At 42.9% G+C, this 16667-nt stretch overlaps 2 protein-coding genes across 3 annotated transcripts in view; both read right to left on the reverse strand.

Moving 5' to 3' along the window:
* Window positions 1-3664, reverse strand: part of LGR4 (leucine rich repeat containing G protein-coupled receptor 4) — a 121582-nt gene extending 117918 nt beyond the window's left edge. For both annotated transcript variants that reach the window (XM_004369731.2, XM_004369730.2), the window contains exon 1: window positions 2996-3664. In XM_004369731.2, the coding sequence (XP_004369788.1) occupies window positions 2996-3180 (185 nt within the window). In that variant the 5' untranslated portion in view covers window positions 3181-3664. The remainder of the gene's footprint in view (window positions 1-2995) is intronic.
* An 8285-nt stretch (window positions 3665-11949) lies between these two features.
* On the reverse strand, window positions 11950-16379 carry LOC111821834 (transmembrane protein 192-like). Its single transcript, XM_023737848.1, is given in 2 exon segments — window positions 11950-15618; window positions 15620-16379. Coding segments are annotated over 2 exon segments (816 nt in total). The 5' UTR covers window positions 16250-16379; the 3' UTR covers window positions 11950-15432.
* Window positions 16380-16667: the final 288 nt, after the last annotated feature.

The following is a 16667-nucleotide window of genomic DNA, read 5'->3' on the forward strand; positions in this document are numbered from 1 at the left end:
GACCCTAAGGTACACTGAACAAACAGAATGAAACACTGCTTAGTCCTGCACCACCCTCACAATCATTGCTATGTTTGTGTCCATTGTTGCAGCCACTGTGTCAATCCATATCGTCGAAGGTCTTCCTCTTTTTTGCTGACCGTCTACTTTACCCAGCTGGATGTCCTCCTCCAGGGACTGGTCCCTCCTGATAACACGTCCAAAGTACGTGAGATGAAGACTTGCCATCCTTGCTTCCAAGCAGCATTCTGGCTGTACTTCTTCTAAGACAGATTTGTTCATTCTTCTGGCAGTCCATGGTACATTCAATATTCTTTGCCAACAACGTAATTCGAAGGCATCAATTCTTCTTTGGTCTTCCTTATTCATTGTCTAGCTTTTGCATGCATATGAGGTGATTGAAAATAATATGACTTCATATATATTATACACATACATATTTCTATATTTTTTATGTATAAATAAATAGGCCTTGGTGCACATGCTCAAAGAAATTAACTTAGATGAATTAGTGAACAAAAGTTTGGGGACCATGGATCTAGGCCCTTGGTGAGTAACTGTGGTTCACTAAAGTTGTGGGGGAGAGGGCAGATGGGAAGTACTTGGAAAGAGCCCCCAAGTGACTCCAAGGGGTCCTGTAAGTTCCACTGGACTGCACAGACCTGCGGCACCTGCCCATCTCACACGTGCCTTCTGAGAATCACTGGACTAGCTAGTTTCCTCATGCATAAAATGCAAATATATTGGCCTTGAAATTCACTATAGATAGGGTGGCCATATAATTTATAGTCCAAAGCGGGATACCTTTGAGGGTGAAATGAGGAGTTAGCAAGATGTATGGGTAACCTACCTATAGGGCACAAATCTGGAAAATATAACACGTTTGCTCACGAAGGCAGCTCAGAAAATGCTGTGATGATGCTAGCTTAGGAAATCTAACCTGGACTGGCGCCAATTATTTTTCTGTTTCCCAAGCCATGAACAGTAACTTTTCTAAGGCTCAAAGTCGAGGATTCAGTATTTCACTCCCTTCGGTGAGCCCTAAGGGATGATGCTTGAAGCAATATAGAGAGGAGCACGGTCTCATGAAAATGTGATATATCTGTGTGGTTTGGGGCACTAAAAAAAAAACAAACAAACCCATCACCATCGAGTTGATTCCGACTCATAGCAACTCTCTCTATAGAACAGAGTAGAACTGCCCCATAGGGTTTCCAAGGAGCGGCTCGTGGATCTGAACTGCTAATCTTTTGGTTAGTAGCTGAGCTCTTAACCTCTGTGCCACCAAGTCCTATATAACACCATAAAATACCCTTTTCCTTACAGGGCTAGTCTATTCATTAACAGTCAAGGAATCTGCTAAACAAAGACTTAAAAACTGGTCAAAACAGTAAAATCATACCTTCCTACTATAGAGAGAACTTTGAAAGAGGTTCAGGTAATGACACCTCTCTCCTTCTCCATGAATTCCCTAAAAGTTTTAGAGGACTTGGGGGAAAACAGCCCCATCTCCATAGATTCAGGTCTTCCTTTTCTCCCCTCGCGCCCCTGCTCAAACTTTCCCACTTAACATATCTTTGTGGATAAACTACTGCACACCGCAAAGATGAACTTTCTGGTTAAGAGTTAAATCCACCGGACTGAAAGAAACGAACTTCAGATAAGGAACTAACCTGACACAGGAAAAAAACAAACGGTGGGGAGTGAGGGGAGGCTGGAGGCTGAAGAATGAGACAGGCTCCCAGTCAACAGGCCACAAGACTCACTAAAAACCCATCTGCAGAGGGCAAGCAGAACACCTCGCCACCACCCAACTGGAAATACAGCAATGCTCTGGCCTGCATAAAAAGGAATTCATCACAGGGTCTATTATTCCCTTAAAACTCTCTATTTCTAAGCGGTCCCTTTCAGTAGCTATAAGGTAAAAGGAAATTCCCTTTACCCAAGGGCCTCTCAGAATCCCTTCCTCCCTCAAACAGTCCTTTCACTGCTCTTGATTTAATCACCCAACTGGCCACACAACACAACATGGAAGAACAAGGGCAAACGCCCTGCACTCAATTACCCAATTCTTTCTTTACAGGTGGCCTTTGCCAACACCACCTGCAAGATCTATTTTAGATTTTTCTTCTTTTCTGAAAGGAAGGTCTGAAGTCCTCAGGTCTCTGTTCGAGGGAGATTTTGTAAGTCAGGACCATTTGAGGGTCTCTCTTGTCCCCAGGCAGCTCAAAAGAAAATTCGTGCTGGTTAAGGTGCAGCAGACAACTGCTGCCTACCTTGCGGGCTGGGCTGAGTGAGTACATGCTTTGGAACTTTGTTTTTTTCCAAACATCCTTTTTAGCATTCCTTCTTTAAAAGGCCTTGTTGGGTAAGAAAAGTATTTTCACCAAGAGAAACCTGCAATTTCCCCTCCTTTTCCCTTGTTTTCGTCAGCCTCCCCAGCGTGCTCCAGAACTCCGGGCGTTTGTTGGGGGAGTCCAGCGTGGAACTGGGCCAAGGAGCCAGTTCACTCTACCTGGATGGGGCCAAATTGGAAGGAGAGTCGCCCTGACTGACGTACAGGTGCTTTCTCTCCCCACGTGCTGGAACCCAGGAGGCTCCAGGTGCTTCCCCACGAAATGTGCCTCGGTCTGCAGACTCAGGCCAAGCTCTCCGCGCGCTCACCACCGCCAGTCGCGAAGCTCTTGCCAGCTGAGCAGGGCCCGCGTGAAAAGGCTGCCAGGGGCGAGCGTTTCCAGATTCCTCCCTCCTTCTTGGCCCCAGATGCACTTAAGAGTTGGGGGGGTGGGTATTGAATGTGTCCGTAAAGTCTGGTAAAAGGAGCTACTCGCAGCTCGGACCCGAACTGGAAAGTCTGAGACGCGAGAGCGGGTGCAAAGCACCACCCGCCAACACACACAGGTGACCAGTGTCCCCCCCGGGGGGACTGACCACTAGCTCCGCCCCTGCGGCACCCCTCTGCCCCTCCCCCCGGGACCCCGCCGCCCGCACTCACAGCGCTTGGGTGAAGGCACTGAGCCCCTCGGGCACGCTCGTCAGCCCCCTTCCGGAGCAGTCCACCCGACGGTCGCCGTCGCAGATGCAGGGCGCCGCGCAGAGAGGTGGCGCCGCGCCGCTGGGCCCAGCCAAGCCGCGCAGCCCTAGGGCGAGGAAGCAGAGCAGCCCCAGCGGGCCCGGCATTGCTGCGGCCGCCTCCCGCGCCGGCCTCTCCCGCGGCGTCGCTCGCTCCGCGCGCTCCTGTGCCCTCCGACGCCTCCCGCTGCCGCGGGTGGCTGGTCTGCGGGCTGGGGCGGGGGCCCTTCTCCCTCGGCGCTCCGCTCGGGCTCGGTTCCTTCAACAGTTCGCGGCGGCAGCAGCGCAGGGACGCGGCGCTCCGGAGTTTCGCCTTTGCCGCTGCCCCATGGAAGCGCAGAGGCAGCCCCGCTCCTCCGGCAGCTCAGGCTAGCCGGCCCGGCCCGGCGCAGCGCGGGGGCCGCGCTCTGCCATCGCACCCGCCTCCCTCTCCTCCGCCTCGCGCCGCAGCCGCTTTTCAAGGTTGCCGATCGCAGCCTTCAGCCATGCCGGCCCCTCGCGGCAGTCCCCGCCCGGCTCTCGCGCAAACACCCAGGCTCTTGCTCGCCCTCTCCCCGCCGCCGCTCAAGCTCTTCCAGTCCTTTTCCCTTCTAGGGTTGCACGCTCCGGTTCCCAAGCCCCCGGCCGCTGGGTTATGCAAATCACTTAGGTACATGCAAAACTAACCCTTCTCGCCGAGCGCCATTGGCCCGGTCAGGTCTCGAGCTCATTACTATTCAGAGAGGGGGCCGCCATTGGCCAAGAGTAGGACCAGAGGGGCGTGTTTCTCGGGCGTGAGTGACAAGGTGGTGGTAGTGGTGGTGGTGGTTCAAGGCAAAATCCCTGACTTGGCTGGATTTGCGTGGCAGGTTGTGGGTTGAAAGTGGAAAGATCGGAAGACGAGGAGTCTGGGTTTTTTTGTTGTTGTTGTTTTGTTTTTTGCTTTTCCCTCCCCCACCTGTCTTTTTCTTTCCTCTGCAGAAATTGGATCTCCTAAATTGGATGACCTGAAAACTATAACTTGCCTCCACCATTGAGTTACGTTTCAAATGACTCTCCACTGTTGCAAAGGACGAAGACGTTGGGAGCTGTGGAAACGGAAAAAAGGTTTTAAAGAGAAGAGAAAAAGTTTCCCTTCATCTGACACACATCTTTGGGTTTTAGCTGTATCCTAAATTGACACAATGTACCTCTTTTCAGCCTCTCACTTCACTTGGAATCTTTATACCCTATCTTGATGCGCACGTAGTCTTAGCAATTAACCGTTGACGATACAGCGAGAGTTTTGCTGAGATTTGACTTTTTTTTCACCCACTTTAAAATTCTAAAATACAGGGGTGTTGTAAGAGTCAAACGAGGTGATGTTTCTGAACACTGAACAATTTCTCCAGACACAAAGCATTTGAGTGCTAGGTGACTACAGTTGAGAAGCCAGCGCCAACTTTGGTGTTAGGTAATTACTTATCAGCATTCCCGCCTTTCCTGGACTTTGACTCTCTATGGCCTAACAGAGCTTGCAGAATCTTATCTGTACCAAATACTGCTTTACGGGCACCTCCTTTCTTGCTTTCCCCTATTCCTTTGGGTTGTTTTACTCTGTATTGGAGGTATTTTTCATAATATTTTGAAGTAAGGCAGAGTTAAAAATGTCACTATAATATAAAGTTGACTCATCATCTCGTGTAAGGAAAAGTAAAGAAAATGGAAACAAGTTGGTGCAGACTTGGAAGTTTAAAATGAAAAAAAAAGTCATCATCTTTGTATTCAGGAGTTTATCTTAAAATAATGCCAGGCTGGGCTCATGACTAATATACAATAAATCTATCTACATGCTAACCAGTTTTCATTGAGTCGATTCCAACGCGTGGCAACCCTATGTATTTCAGAGTTGAACTGTCCTCCATAGGGTGTTTATGGCTGTGACCTTCTGGAAGTAGATCACCAGTCCTTTCTTCTGAGGTGCCTCTGATTGGGTTTGAACCACCAAATTTTCGGTTAGTAGCCCAGTGCTTAACCAATTGCACCACCCAGGGACACCATGTACATGCTGGAGAGTCAGTAAATAGAGACATGACTTGATTTCAAGTTTTAGGAATGACATTTCCTCAAACTGTTGGGCTGAAAGAGAACTTAAAGAAAGATGGACAGCCCTCTGGCTTCACAGATAAGGAATCTGAAGCTCTCAGATAATGCGCTGATCATCCCAGAACAACTCCTGGGCCCCTGGCTCCTTGTCTGCTGTTCCTGGAGCCACCGATAAATTGGCTTTCATTGTCTAAATCACCTCTCTTATGTTCTAGCAAATTTCATGAACGAGTGAAATGAGGAGAAAATGGTAAAGTTAACTTCTCCGATTCATTTAAGACCTTTCTCTCTCCTCTCTCTTTTTTTTTTTCACAAGAGTGGAAGGATAACAAAATTTCTCTTGCCAAGATATCGCTTTCTTCTGCTTTTTTAAAATAATAAATATAGACCAAACGTATTAGTTTTATTTCTTCTAAACAACTCATTTTCTTTTAAAATAGTGGTTTTCAAACTTTAGTGGGCAAAAGAATCACATGGGATGCCAAATATTTTGATTTAAAAGTCCTGAACCGAGCCCAGGAATCAGCATTTTAATGACCATCATGTGACAGTGATATAGGTAGTCCATGAACCACACTTGGAGAACTGTATTCTTTGCTTTCAAGGAATAAAAGTTTATGGCTGGCAACTTAGATTAAGAATCTATAGTTTCAATGCAGAGTGTGTAAAAAATAAATTCCTATTGTCTACCAGATAAAGAGGTAGGAAAGGAAGACTCAGATTTGCAATTTAGCCAAGAAGACAAAGGATCAGGAACAAATAAGAGCAGAGAAGAGGTTAAGATCTGTTAGTGTTGGTATTTTTCATAGTTGCTTTATTATATGTGCTTTTTCCTTTGCATTAAACATAAATTGGCCAATTAGTCTTCACTTCTTAGATAAGCTGCCCCAAGAGAGCAAAAAATTGCTAACTTTTAATGTACTATCCCAGATAACTAGAGAACAATGATTAGTTCTTACATAAACCATAAAGACCTGGAAAGATATCAGATTAAACTGAACAAAGATTTGGTGGCAGGTAAAAATGAACTTAAATAGAGCCACTGCCTCCAGTGGTTCCTCTTTCTAATTTTCCACGGCAATGCATAAGTAAATCTGTCATGTCCCTGGGCTGCTTGTGGGTGTTAGTTGCTGACTCATGGCTACCTTACGCACAACAACAAAACATTCCTGGGTTCTGTGCCATCCTCATGATTGTTGGTATGTTTGAGTCCTTGGGCTAGATATGAGGAAGTGGAGCCTGGCTGCAGTGCCTCCCTAGTCTGCATGGTGCTTTTAGACGAAGAAGGCACCCCTCCTGGTAATGTTCACCTTGGGCACAGAGCTTGGTGACTGGTAGACCATCTGGGATTTGGCCCACTGACCCCTTCGTCCAGGCACTCTTGTCAACATAGAACCTGTGGCACAGTACGCAGAGGCCCCACTTGCTGGGCAAATGGTCCAAGGGGCTCCATTAAGGAAACAAAAGCTAGGAGGCAGCGGGGGCTCTCAGGCAGTGCTATAGTGATTGACAAGATAAAAAGCACTCAAACACATAGAATTTCACTTTTTATGAACTACTTCCAGCTTCTAAAAAGGAAAAAATCTGAGTTTACAATATCTAGCTTAAGAAATAAAATATTACAAATGTGCTTGAAGCTCCTATTGTACCCCTCCCAATCATATTCCTTTCTTTCTTCCTCCCTGAGAAGAACTTTCCTAAATTTTATAATTTCAACGCATATTTTCATGCTTTTAGTAAGAATGTATCCCTAAACAGTATATAGTATTATTTTGCATATATAAATAATCTCATTCTGTACTCTTCTGCAATTTGCTTGTTTCATTCAACTTGTGAGCTTTACCCATGTTCATGAAATATGTGGCTACTGTTCATTCCTTTTCATTACTGTACAGTATTCCATTTAAAGACTATCAAACCTGTTGCCATCGAGTTGATTCCGACTCACAGTGACCCTATAGGACAGAGTAGAACCACCTCACAGGGTTTCTAAGGAGCGGCTAGTGGATTCGAACTGCCAACCTTTGGGTTAGCAGCCAAGCTCTTAAACGCTGCGCCACCAGGGATCCTTAAAGACTATACCCAGTATTTATTTATTCATCCATTCTCTTATTAAGTTTATTGCTGTTTTTTCTTATAATGCTGCTATGAAATAAATATTCTTATACATGTCCCCTTGTGCATATATGCAAGAGTTTCTCTAAAATATGCGTATTTCCTTTATATACATGTGTATGATTGTGTGTGTGTGTATCTAGCAGTGGAATTGCTGGAATTCCTAGGTCATAAATTATGTGCACTCATCTTTATTAGATGTTTCCAAATTGCTCTCAAAAGTGACTCTACTTATTTATGCTTCCCTCAGCAGACAATAAGAGTGCTCATTACTCTACAACTTACCAACATCTGATATTATCAGAATTAAATATTTGCTAATGCAATGCATGTGAAATGGAATCTCAGTGTAGTTTCAATTTGAATTTTCTTGATTACAATTTCATCTTTTCATATATTTATTGGACATTACAGTATACTCTTCTATGCATTGCCTATTTATTTCCTTTGCCTGTTTATTTTCTATAGGGTTGTTCATATTTTTCTTTGCTATTTTATAGCAGAGGCCAGCAAACTTTTTCTGTAAAGGACTTATAGTAAAAATTTTAGGCTTTGTGGGCCATATGGTCATATGACAACTATTCAACTCTGCCATTGTAATAAGAAAGCAACCATAAATAATACATGAACAAATATGTGACTGTGTTCCAATAAAACTTATTGACAAAAAGAAATGATGGACTAGATTTGGCCTGTAGGCCTTAGTTTGCCAACTCCATTTTAGAAGATGCTAACCCTTTGTTGAAATCTACTGATTATTTTGAAAACTACTGGAAAGATGATGTGAAATTCAAAGGGACATAACTCAAAGGTGACCATCTTTTCTTATACACTGAGTTCAAGCATTTTCAAAGATCTAGTTTCCATGGTAAGCTCATGCTAAAAATTATATTGCAGAATAAACCAACAGATCCTGTTACAAGCTTTAAAATGTCCATTTTCCAGAAGGAATGGCCCAGAGGTAGTCCTGGGAATTTAGGGTTTATCTTATCCTTTATCCAAAAGGCATGCCAAATATTTTTGACTCAATGCAATCTCATGACCTGTGAGAAACAGCTATTGATAAATGAAACCAAACTCACTACCCAAAGTTAGAAGCTAAATATGTATATTAGAAAAAAAAAAATATATATATACATATATATACACACACACGTGTATATATACATACATAAACATTTCAAATCACAATAGACTCAGGGAATAAAGAAAGAATATCAGGTCTAATCCTACCCATCAGATATCTAATAATTGAGTCCTCAAGACATGTATTATTTCCACTGTCAATTGACATCAGATTGTTTCTATACTTGATACCTCCGTATCTGCATCTGGCTTTGGGATGGAGAAGCTCCCGTATAGGGCCACAGAGGCCTGCAGTCATTCTATACCGGTCTTAAATAAGGTGATTTTACTCACCTGTCCTTTCCTTCTGTGTCCTTAGGATAGTCCTATTGTGCACAGAAAATAGTATCTATATTTTAGGGATAATTTAAAACAATCATTTTGAAGCATAAACAATGACAATGTGAAATTTTGACAAATCAGAAACATCCTTTAACTTGCACACATGGCCGTATTTGGGCTTCTGGTCACTCTTTCCTCTACTCTCCCTGGAGCTCAGGCAAGGATTGAGGATGGTGGGCAGCAGCAAATGCCACCTGTGCAGAACTGATGTATCTTTGGGATGTGATGGCTGATGGTGAAGCTTCTGGCATGACTGGGTGAAGCCTGCTCTTGAAGTGAGCCCTTTTCAAAACATCACCAAAAACTCTCTTAGCCTCCTGACCTGTTCCTTATGGGGGGTTCACCAAAAACTCTCTTAGCCTCCTGACCTGTTCCTTATGGGGGGTTCACTTTGAGGGCCACATGTCCTTTTCAGTACTTCGGAAGACTCACATCAGAACGATATGTCTATTCACGCCTAATCCTTTGTAAATCTGATTTTCTTTTTCTGAGCTTTCCCTAACCCAAGAGGAGAATGAGACTCAGGGGAATAACTTCTGAATTACAGAACCACATGTGGGTCCCAACATCTGAGTACATAAAATACTAGAGAGAAATTAAAACGAGTGTTAAAAGCAGATGTGGTAAAAGATAGAAAAGTAAAGACAGAAAAATCAAAATAGAAAACTAGGATGTGTACAATCTGGTTATACTGAGAATTTGTTAGGACCAAAGTATCAGCACAGAGGAGATGGAATTGGGTTCCTTTCCACTCCCTCAGAATTCCAAATAAAACTTTAAACGTTTCAGAAAGACTTCGGCATGAGACAATTAGTTCAAGGAGCTACATGCAAAATCTATACATACCACCAAAACTGTGCATACAGAAAACCAGCAATTTGGATGGGATAAAGGGTCCTGGCTGCACAATGGTTAAGCATTCAGCTGCTAACTGAAAGGTCACTGGTTTGAACGCACCAGCCACTCTGCTGTAGAAAAGCACTGGCGATCTACTCCTATAAAGATAAAAAACAACAACAAAAACAAACGTGTTGCCATAGAGTTGATTCCGACTCATAGCGACCCTATAGGTCAGCGCAGAACTGCCCCATAGGGTTTCCAAAGAGTGGCTTGTGGATTCAAACTGCCAACCTTTTGATTAATAGCCAAGCTCCTAACCACTGAGCCACCAGGGCTCCTCCCATAGAGACTGCAGCCTAAGAAACCCTATGGGGCAGTTCTACTCTGTCCTATAGGGTCGCTATGAGTGGTAAGGGGAAACTGACTTGACAGCACACAACAAGAAGAGGGTGGTGGTGCTGGTGCTGCCACTGAAATGTCCTAGAAAGCTTTTCTTTGTCTACATGGAACATACTGAGGAAGAAACCTAGAAAAGAAGAAGGGAATAAGAGATTTTAGACCCAAGGAGAAACTGTGGCAGAACATGGAAGGAAGCCTTCATATTCTGTAACTTTTCACTCTTTTCCTGACCTGGACACCTAATATTGTCTCAAAAAAAGATACACCTAAACACCTCTTAAGGAGTCCTGGTAGTGCAGTGGTTAAAGCACTTGGCTGTTAATCCAAAGGCCGGCAGTTCGAACCCACCAGCCACTCCACAGGAGAAAGATGTGGCAGTCTGCTTCTGTAAAGATTATAGCCTTGGAAGCCCTATGGGGCAATTCTGCTCTGTCCTGTAGGGTCACTAGGAGTTGACATCGACTCGACAGCAATGGGTTAAACACTTTTTGGGTAGTTCTCAGATCTTTATCTTTGTCTAGTGACTGCTACCATGGTTCTCTTCCAAATGAGGGGAGCAACAGTCAGAGTAAAATTTTTAACAACCCCAAGGTCACTTTTCAACAACTCAACGATCATGAAGATGGCACAAGACTAGGCAAGGTTTCGTTCTGTTATACGTAAAGTTGCCATGAGTTGGAGCCAACTTGACGGCACCTAACAACAACAGTAACAAAAAAGGTTTTGAAAATGTCTTTAAGCTAATTTTAAAAATGAAACCTCCAAAATGATACTTTTTTAAAACACAGGCAAACTACTATTTATCTGTAATTTTGAAGATTCCCTAGGAAGGGGCCAAAGCAAAGAAAGCTGTGGGGACTGGATCAATAATGCAGAAAGTGCTATTCTTGGGGTCTGGTTGGCAAAAGATGGTGCTGTTGATTAAACTTTTTCTTCCCCTCATGTTAGTCTTAAAACATGAATTAGATTAGTAGAGTAGGGTGGGGAAAGTTAATAAAATTTTCAATGCAAAAGAGATAATGGAAGATCTTGAGGTGATAGGAAATGCATTATAGTAACTGCCAGTTTTCTCCTTTTATTCTAAAAAATGACACAAAATTGGCGAGTTTTTCAACAATTTTTGGATTTTTGTCGAGGAATGTTTACCATGCACCTATTCCTCAGAATCTACTCTGCTAGGGTCTGAAGAGTTTAGATTAATACTGAGCTGTCTGCATATAAATCACCTGGGGAAGATTTTAAAAATAGAAATTGTATGTTCTACCTTTGTTTATTCTAATATAGTAGGTCTGGGATAGGGCCCTGGATTCTAAATGTTGAAGAAGTTTCTGATTCTGATGTATCCCCACCACTACCACCATTTGGAACTCTGTTAGAGGAATATGTGAGTTTGGGTCTTCTGAGCAGCAGTCACCAGGATGGGATTATTCACGCCAGAGACATTTGAGGGGAAACGCTTGTGAGGGAGAATGGGGAGGGCACCAGGGGAGGCTGGCAGAGCCATTACAGTGAGATGCAGGTCTGACCCTGGGTGAGGGACAGAAGGAAGGAAAAGAGGTTGGGTCAAAGAATCTTAGACAACACTTCAGATCTCTATAAGTCCAGCAAGCCCAGTGGGGAGTCCCCAAGACAAAATCACCCATCAGAGAAGGCCAGTGTCTCCCAGGAATGGGCCTGCCTTAGTATCTCTGCTGAGCTCAGCCATTGGCTAGGAGTAGCCTGTGGAAAGCATCATCTTGGCACAAATATGGTGAGGGTTTCACAGTGGGGACTGTTAGTTAGTCTCCCACACTCAGAGATCTGAGAGGTGCATTTTTATGGCTGCCTTGGGATATAAGGGATGACATGGAGTCCTTCCCTTCAAGCAGCCTATAATTCAATTTAACTTATGAAATTTAGAAACCTTAAAGATAGCTCAATCACCTTTTTTTTTAAAAAAAGCTGAAAGTCCCTTGATTTTATTTTCCTCCCCTTGCTCAACCTCTCCACCTCTCATTCTCCTACTCCACAGTCATACACCCTTTCCAGTGTTAACTACTGCTACATTTGCCTTACATTCTTCTGGATCTATTTCTATCAGTTTACACACACACACACTTCATTGTTTAACCTAAGTAGGATGTCTCACATTATACGTATATATTATTCAACAACCTGCCGTTTTCACTTAACAATACATTTGAGTTTCGCGTTGGTCCATATACAGGTATATCATTTCTTTAAAAAACAATGCTGCAGTGTTTCCTTAGAGGAAACTGTGGGATTGGGTAGCAATAAAAAAGGAGAAAGAGTTAACTTGATTCAAATAAAACTTTGGTTTGAATCCTGGTAGAAAGAAAGGGGCCTATAGCAGAAGCCTGGTATTAAAATTCACGCAAGTCACTGGTGGCTCTCACATGACAAGAAGATAACCGATGTGGCATTTAGGGACTCATTGGTGTGAACTTGTTCACCTGTGTTGCAGGAGGTAGATTTTGAACTGCAGTGTTTGAGGAGTAAATTGCAAAAAGAACCCAAAACAAACTAGGAAATATTTCCAACCTATACAAACTGAGGACTATCCTTAATATACGTACAAGGGAAGATTACATTTTTTGAGAAAAAGAAAAATATCCCAGGAGAATAATAAGCAAAGGACTTGAATACACGCATCACAAAACATTTATGAAAAGCCGAAAACTATGGGAAGAAAAAGCTCAACTTCATTAGTACTTAAAGAAATGAAATTTGAAACAATGACATTATTTTTTTACTCCATCAGACAAGCTACAGTTAAAGAGATTGATAACAGCCATGATTGATGAGTGCATAGAACAAGCAGTATAAATTGGTATAATCCCTGGTAGTGGAATTTCAAATAACTTTTTTCTTCTCTGTGCTTTCCGTTACCAATTTTTTTAAAAAAATGAACTTAGACGTTTCTATGCCATGATGCTATTGCCGTTTAAATAAAGTCTCAAAATTAACACTATATAAATATACATATATATACACACACACACATACATACTTATAATAGAATATTACTACATCTGCTCCAGCTCAGGGACACGTTTCTGCTTCCCATCTTTCCTCGACATTGTACTGCAATCTGATTCTCCTAAATCTGACTGTCACTCCCTTGCTTGAAACCTCTCAATGGGTCCCACAACCAACAGGATAAAGTACAGGCTCTGACCCTGTCCACCTCTCTGCTCATGTCTTGCCTCACACTTTTGGTTCAAGCTATACATACTGCTTGCGGTCCTTTGTAGCCTTGCCTTGCTTCTCTACTCATTAATTTGCCTGGAATAACTAAAACTCTCTACCCTCTAGGGTACTCTTTGATCTGGAGTGCCTATAGGACCTTGGGTTTGCTGCCATTATTTCACCTACACAGAGCCTAGAAATCCTGCACCTCTCCTTCCTTAGAATATAAGCTACAGGCCAGAGTCTGTCTCATTAATTTCTGTATCTACAGGGATAGCACAGTGCTTGCCTGGTGTATAAAATTATCAACAGTTAAATGCCTGTTTTGTTCATTTGATGCTTCCTAGTTCTGATACTTAGTTTGATTTTCATTTATTTTTTGAAATGTTCATTATTGAGTTTAGAAAGAAGTGTTGGTGATTATGCATACTGTATCACATCAGAACCTGAGTATCCTAACGGCTATTCCTTTCCCTGTAAACCAAAGTTTATCCCATAAATCTTAGAAACTGATTCTAGATCCAAACTGAATTTAAAAATAAATTAGAATTAATCATCTACTACCCATGTTCTCCTTTTGAAAAGAAAAACAGCTGCAGGCAAAGTATATAGGCTCTTACAGAACACAGAAACAGGTTTCCAGAGAAGGTAATGGCTTTGAGACATATGTATTACAGGGAAAGGAAGAGAGGAAGGAAGAGAGGGAGGAAGAGAGGGAAGGAGAAGTCAGGAAACCTGGATACCATCTCAATTTTAAAAATACAACTTTGGCTTTAGCTTGTGAATATTGTGATTTTGGGGGATTCAACTGTATCACTGGCAGATGATACACAATCACCTTTACCTTAGCAGAAAACTTTCACATCAAATATTAAGTACTCAGCTAATGACCGAAACAGGTTAATATCTACCTAATTACAGATATCCCTTCTCCCATACTAAGCTTTCAACCACAACTATTTCTAAGGCAGCAGGTAAAGGTGCTGATAGCAAATTAGTAAACAGAAGTGGTACATGAGAACACTGGAGAGAGATGCCATTTACTTATAAAAATACTTACTTCACTTGATCCAGAGAAGTAGATATATTTAATACCCTTACTAAACTGATACAATATTTTATTCCTATCGTAATTTTTAAATATAATCCAAGACTAAAAAGGGTGTCTTTTTTTTCTTTTTTGTTGTTGTTGGGTGTCGCCGAGTCAATTTTCGACTCACAAGCCATCCCGTATGACAGAGTGAACTGTCATATGTATTGAAAGATTTTCCAGGCTTCAGTGTTTACGGAAGCAGATCACCAGGTCTTTCTCCTGTGGAGCCACTGGGTGGGTTTGAACCGCCAACCTTTTGGCTAACTGCCAAGTGCTTAAGCGTTGTGTCCTCGGGGCTCCTTTTTTCTTTTTAGACAGACTTAAAATCATACTGAACTTACTGACCCAACCAAGGTAAGGCCAACACTAAAATACATGGCAACTTCTTGAAGAAGGGCAAAAAGAAAGACAACGTTGTCAATTCTTCTCTGAATTCTTCAGCTATTGCCAGCAGAAGGTGCTGCCAATGGAACAGGCAACACTGTTTCATCTAACACCAGTCCATGTAATCTTCATATTTTATTTCTGGAGAATGGAAAACTGTAGGCATTTACATAGTAAATCACCTAATGAGACCCTCAGTCCTACAGCAAAGACATTCTCTACAAAAACGACCTGGGCCAAGCCGTCATCCAATAGACGTAAGCACATAAAATACATGATAAGGTTCTGTAGAAATAAACACATTAACCATACAAAATAATGACTTCTCTCATTGGTTTAGAAGTGGAAAGAACTGAACTGATCAAAACCCTGTTCGAAATAGACTGTCACATTGGACTTCCTCCATAATTAGCCAAATTATTACAGGGTTCTAAAACATGGGGTCACCTTAGCTGGAATCAGCCCAACGACAATGGGTCTTAAGGTCATGTGGAAGAACTGTTGGCCGTGGAGACGTTTAAACTCTATCTCTGACTCTAGGACAAACCAAGGAGTTAAATCATCTCAAAATGTGCAAAACAGATATTCTCTCCAAGTCAACAAGGTTTCTACAAAGTGCCTTTCAAACGATTCACAGGACCTACACACTAAACAGCCACACAGGTGAGAACCAAATCCAGGTTTCCAACATAAATTGTAAAATGTTATTCAGCAAAAGCTGCAATTCCCTATAGCAGCTTGTTAGGCAGTCAGTAGGTCTGAAGTTTCTCTGGATGCTTCTTGCAATTGCTGTGATGACTCTGAGCATGTCACACTCTACCAGGCTGAGAGCCGAGGTCAGAGGAACTGAGAGCCAACAATCGCTTACTCAATGGTGTGTTGTGTCGCTTCAGGTATACTATTATGTCTCCTTGCTTTTCAACAATTTCTTCTAGGCTCGAAATAGTCCTGAATCCAGTCTCTGAGTTAATACTGCTGGGGTAAGCATAGATTTTTTTCTTCTTCGAGTACATCAAGCCTTGGTTTAGTTTTATTAAATTTTCGGATTTTCACTGTGTACATGAGCAGACATGTCAGAGAACAGATCAGCTCCAGGGCCAGGACGGACAGGATGAAGTCAAGACACAATTTACTGGGCTGGGGGAAGGAGTGCTGAATGCACAATATGAGGAGAAGCGCCGTGTTGCCTGAGGAGTAACCATTTAGTGCAAGTCTTTTAAGATGACTTGTGGATCCGTAGATCGTGTTATAGCCTTGGTTCCTTACATCGCTGTGGTGACACTGGACGTAGCGTTCAAGGAGCACATGCAGAGTCCACAAAATAACTTTTCCCAGGATGATGACCGTCTGAACTTTCAATGGGTTGGTGTAGTTTCCTGGACACTTGTCCTCATGTGGATTAGGGTAAGAACAAAACACACCTGTTAAAAATGCTAAAATAACAAACACAACGTGTATTAACAAGAGAAGATGTGCTATGATGACTCTGGGGACAGGATGGAACCTGGGTCGAAAGTGAGCATGCAGGGAGTGATGTGGGAGTAGGGGGGCATCCATAAGGGGGTGGTCTTCAATACTCTGGGTGAGATCCAAGGAACCGTCCTCCAACCTGCCTGCCGCTGCCATTTCCCGACGCCGGAGGCCGAAGCCCCTGCCGGGAGGGCCCTCAATCACCTTTTTAAGGCTTAAAAATGCTCAGCAACATCCATGCCATTCTTGGATATTTCTTCTTCTAGCTGCCCTCAAGTTGATTCCGACTCATAACGACATCATGTGTTTCAGAGTAGAACTGCACGCCATAGGATTTTCATGGCTGTGACCTTTCAGAAGATCACCAGGCCTTTCTTCCAAGGCACTTCTAGAGGTGCCTTTCCGTTAGTAGTCAAGCACTTAACCATTTGCACCACCCAGGGACTCCTGGATACCTCTAAACCCAAAAAACCAAACCTGTTAATGTCAAGTTGATTCTGACTCACAATGACCCCATAGGACTAAGTAGAACTGCCCCATAGGGTTACCAAGGAGTGACTGGTGGATTTTAACC

The sequence above is a fragment of the Trichechus manatus genome, unplaced genomic scaffold (genome assembly GCF_000243295.1).
Source record: "Trichechus manatus latirostris isolate Lorelei unplaced genomic scaffold, TriManLat1.0 scaffold00006, whole genome shotgun sequence".
Taxonomy (NCBI): domain Eukaryota; kingdom Metazoa; phylum Chordata; class Mammalia; order Sirenia; family Trichechidae; genus Trichechus; species Trichechus manatus.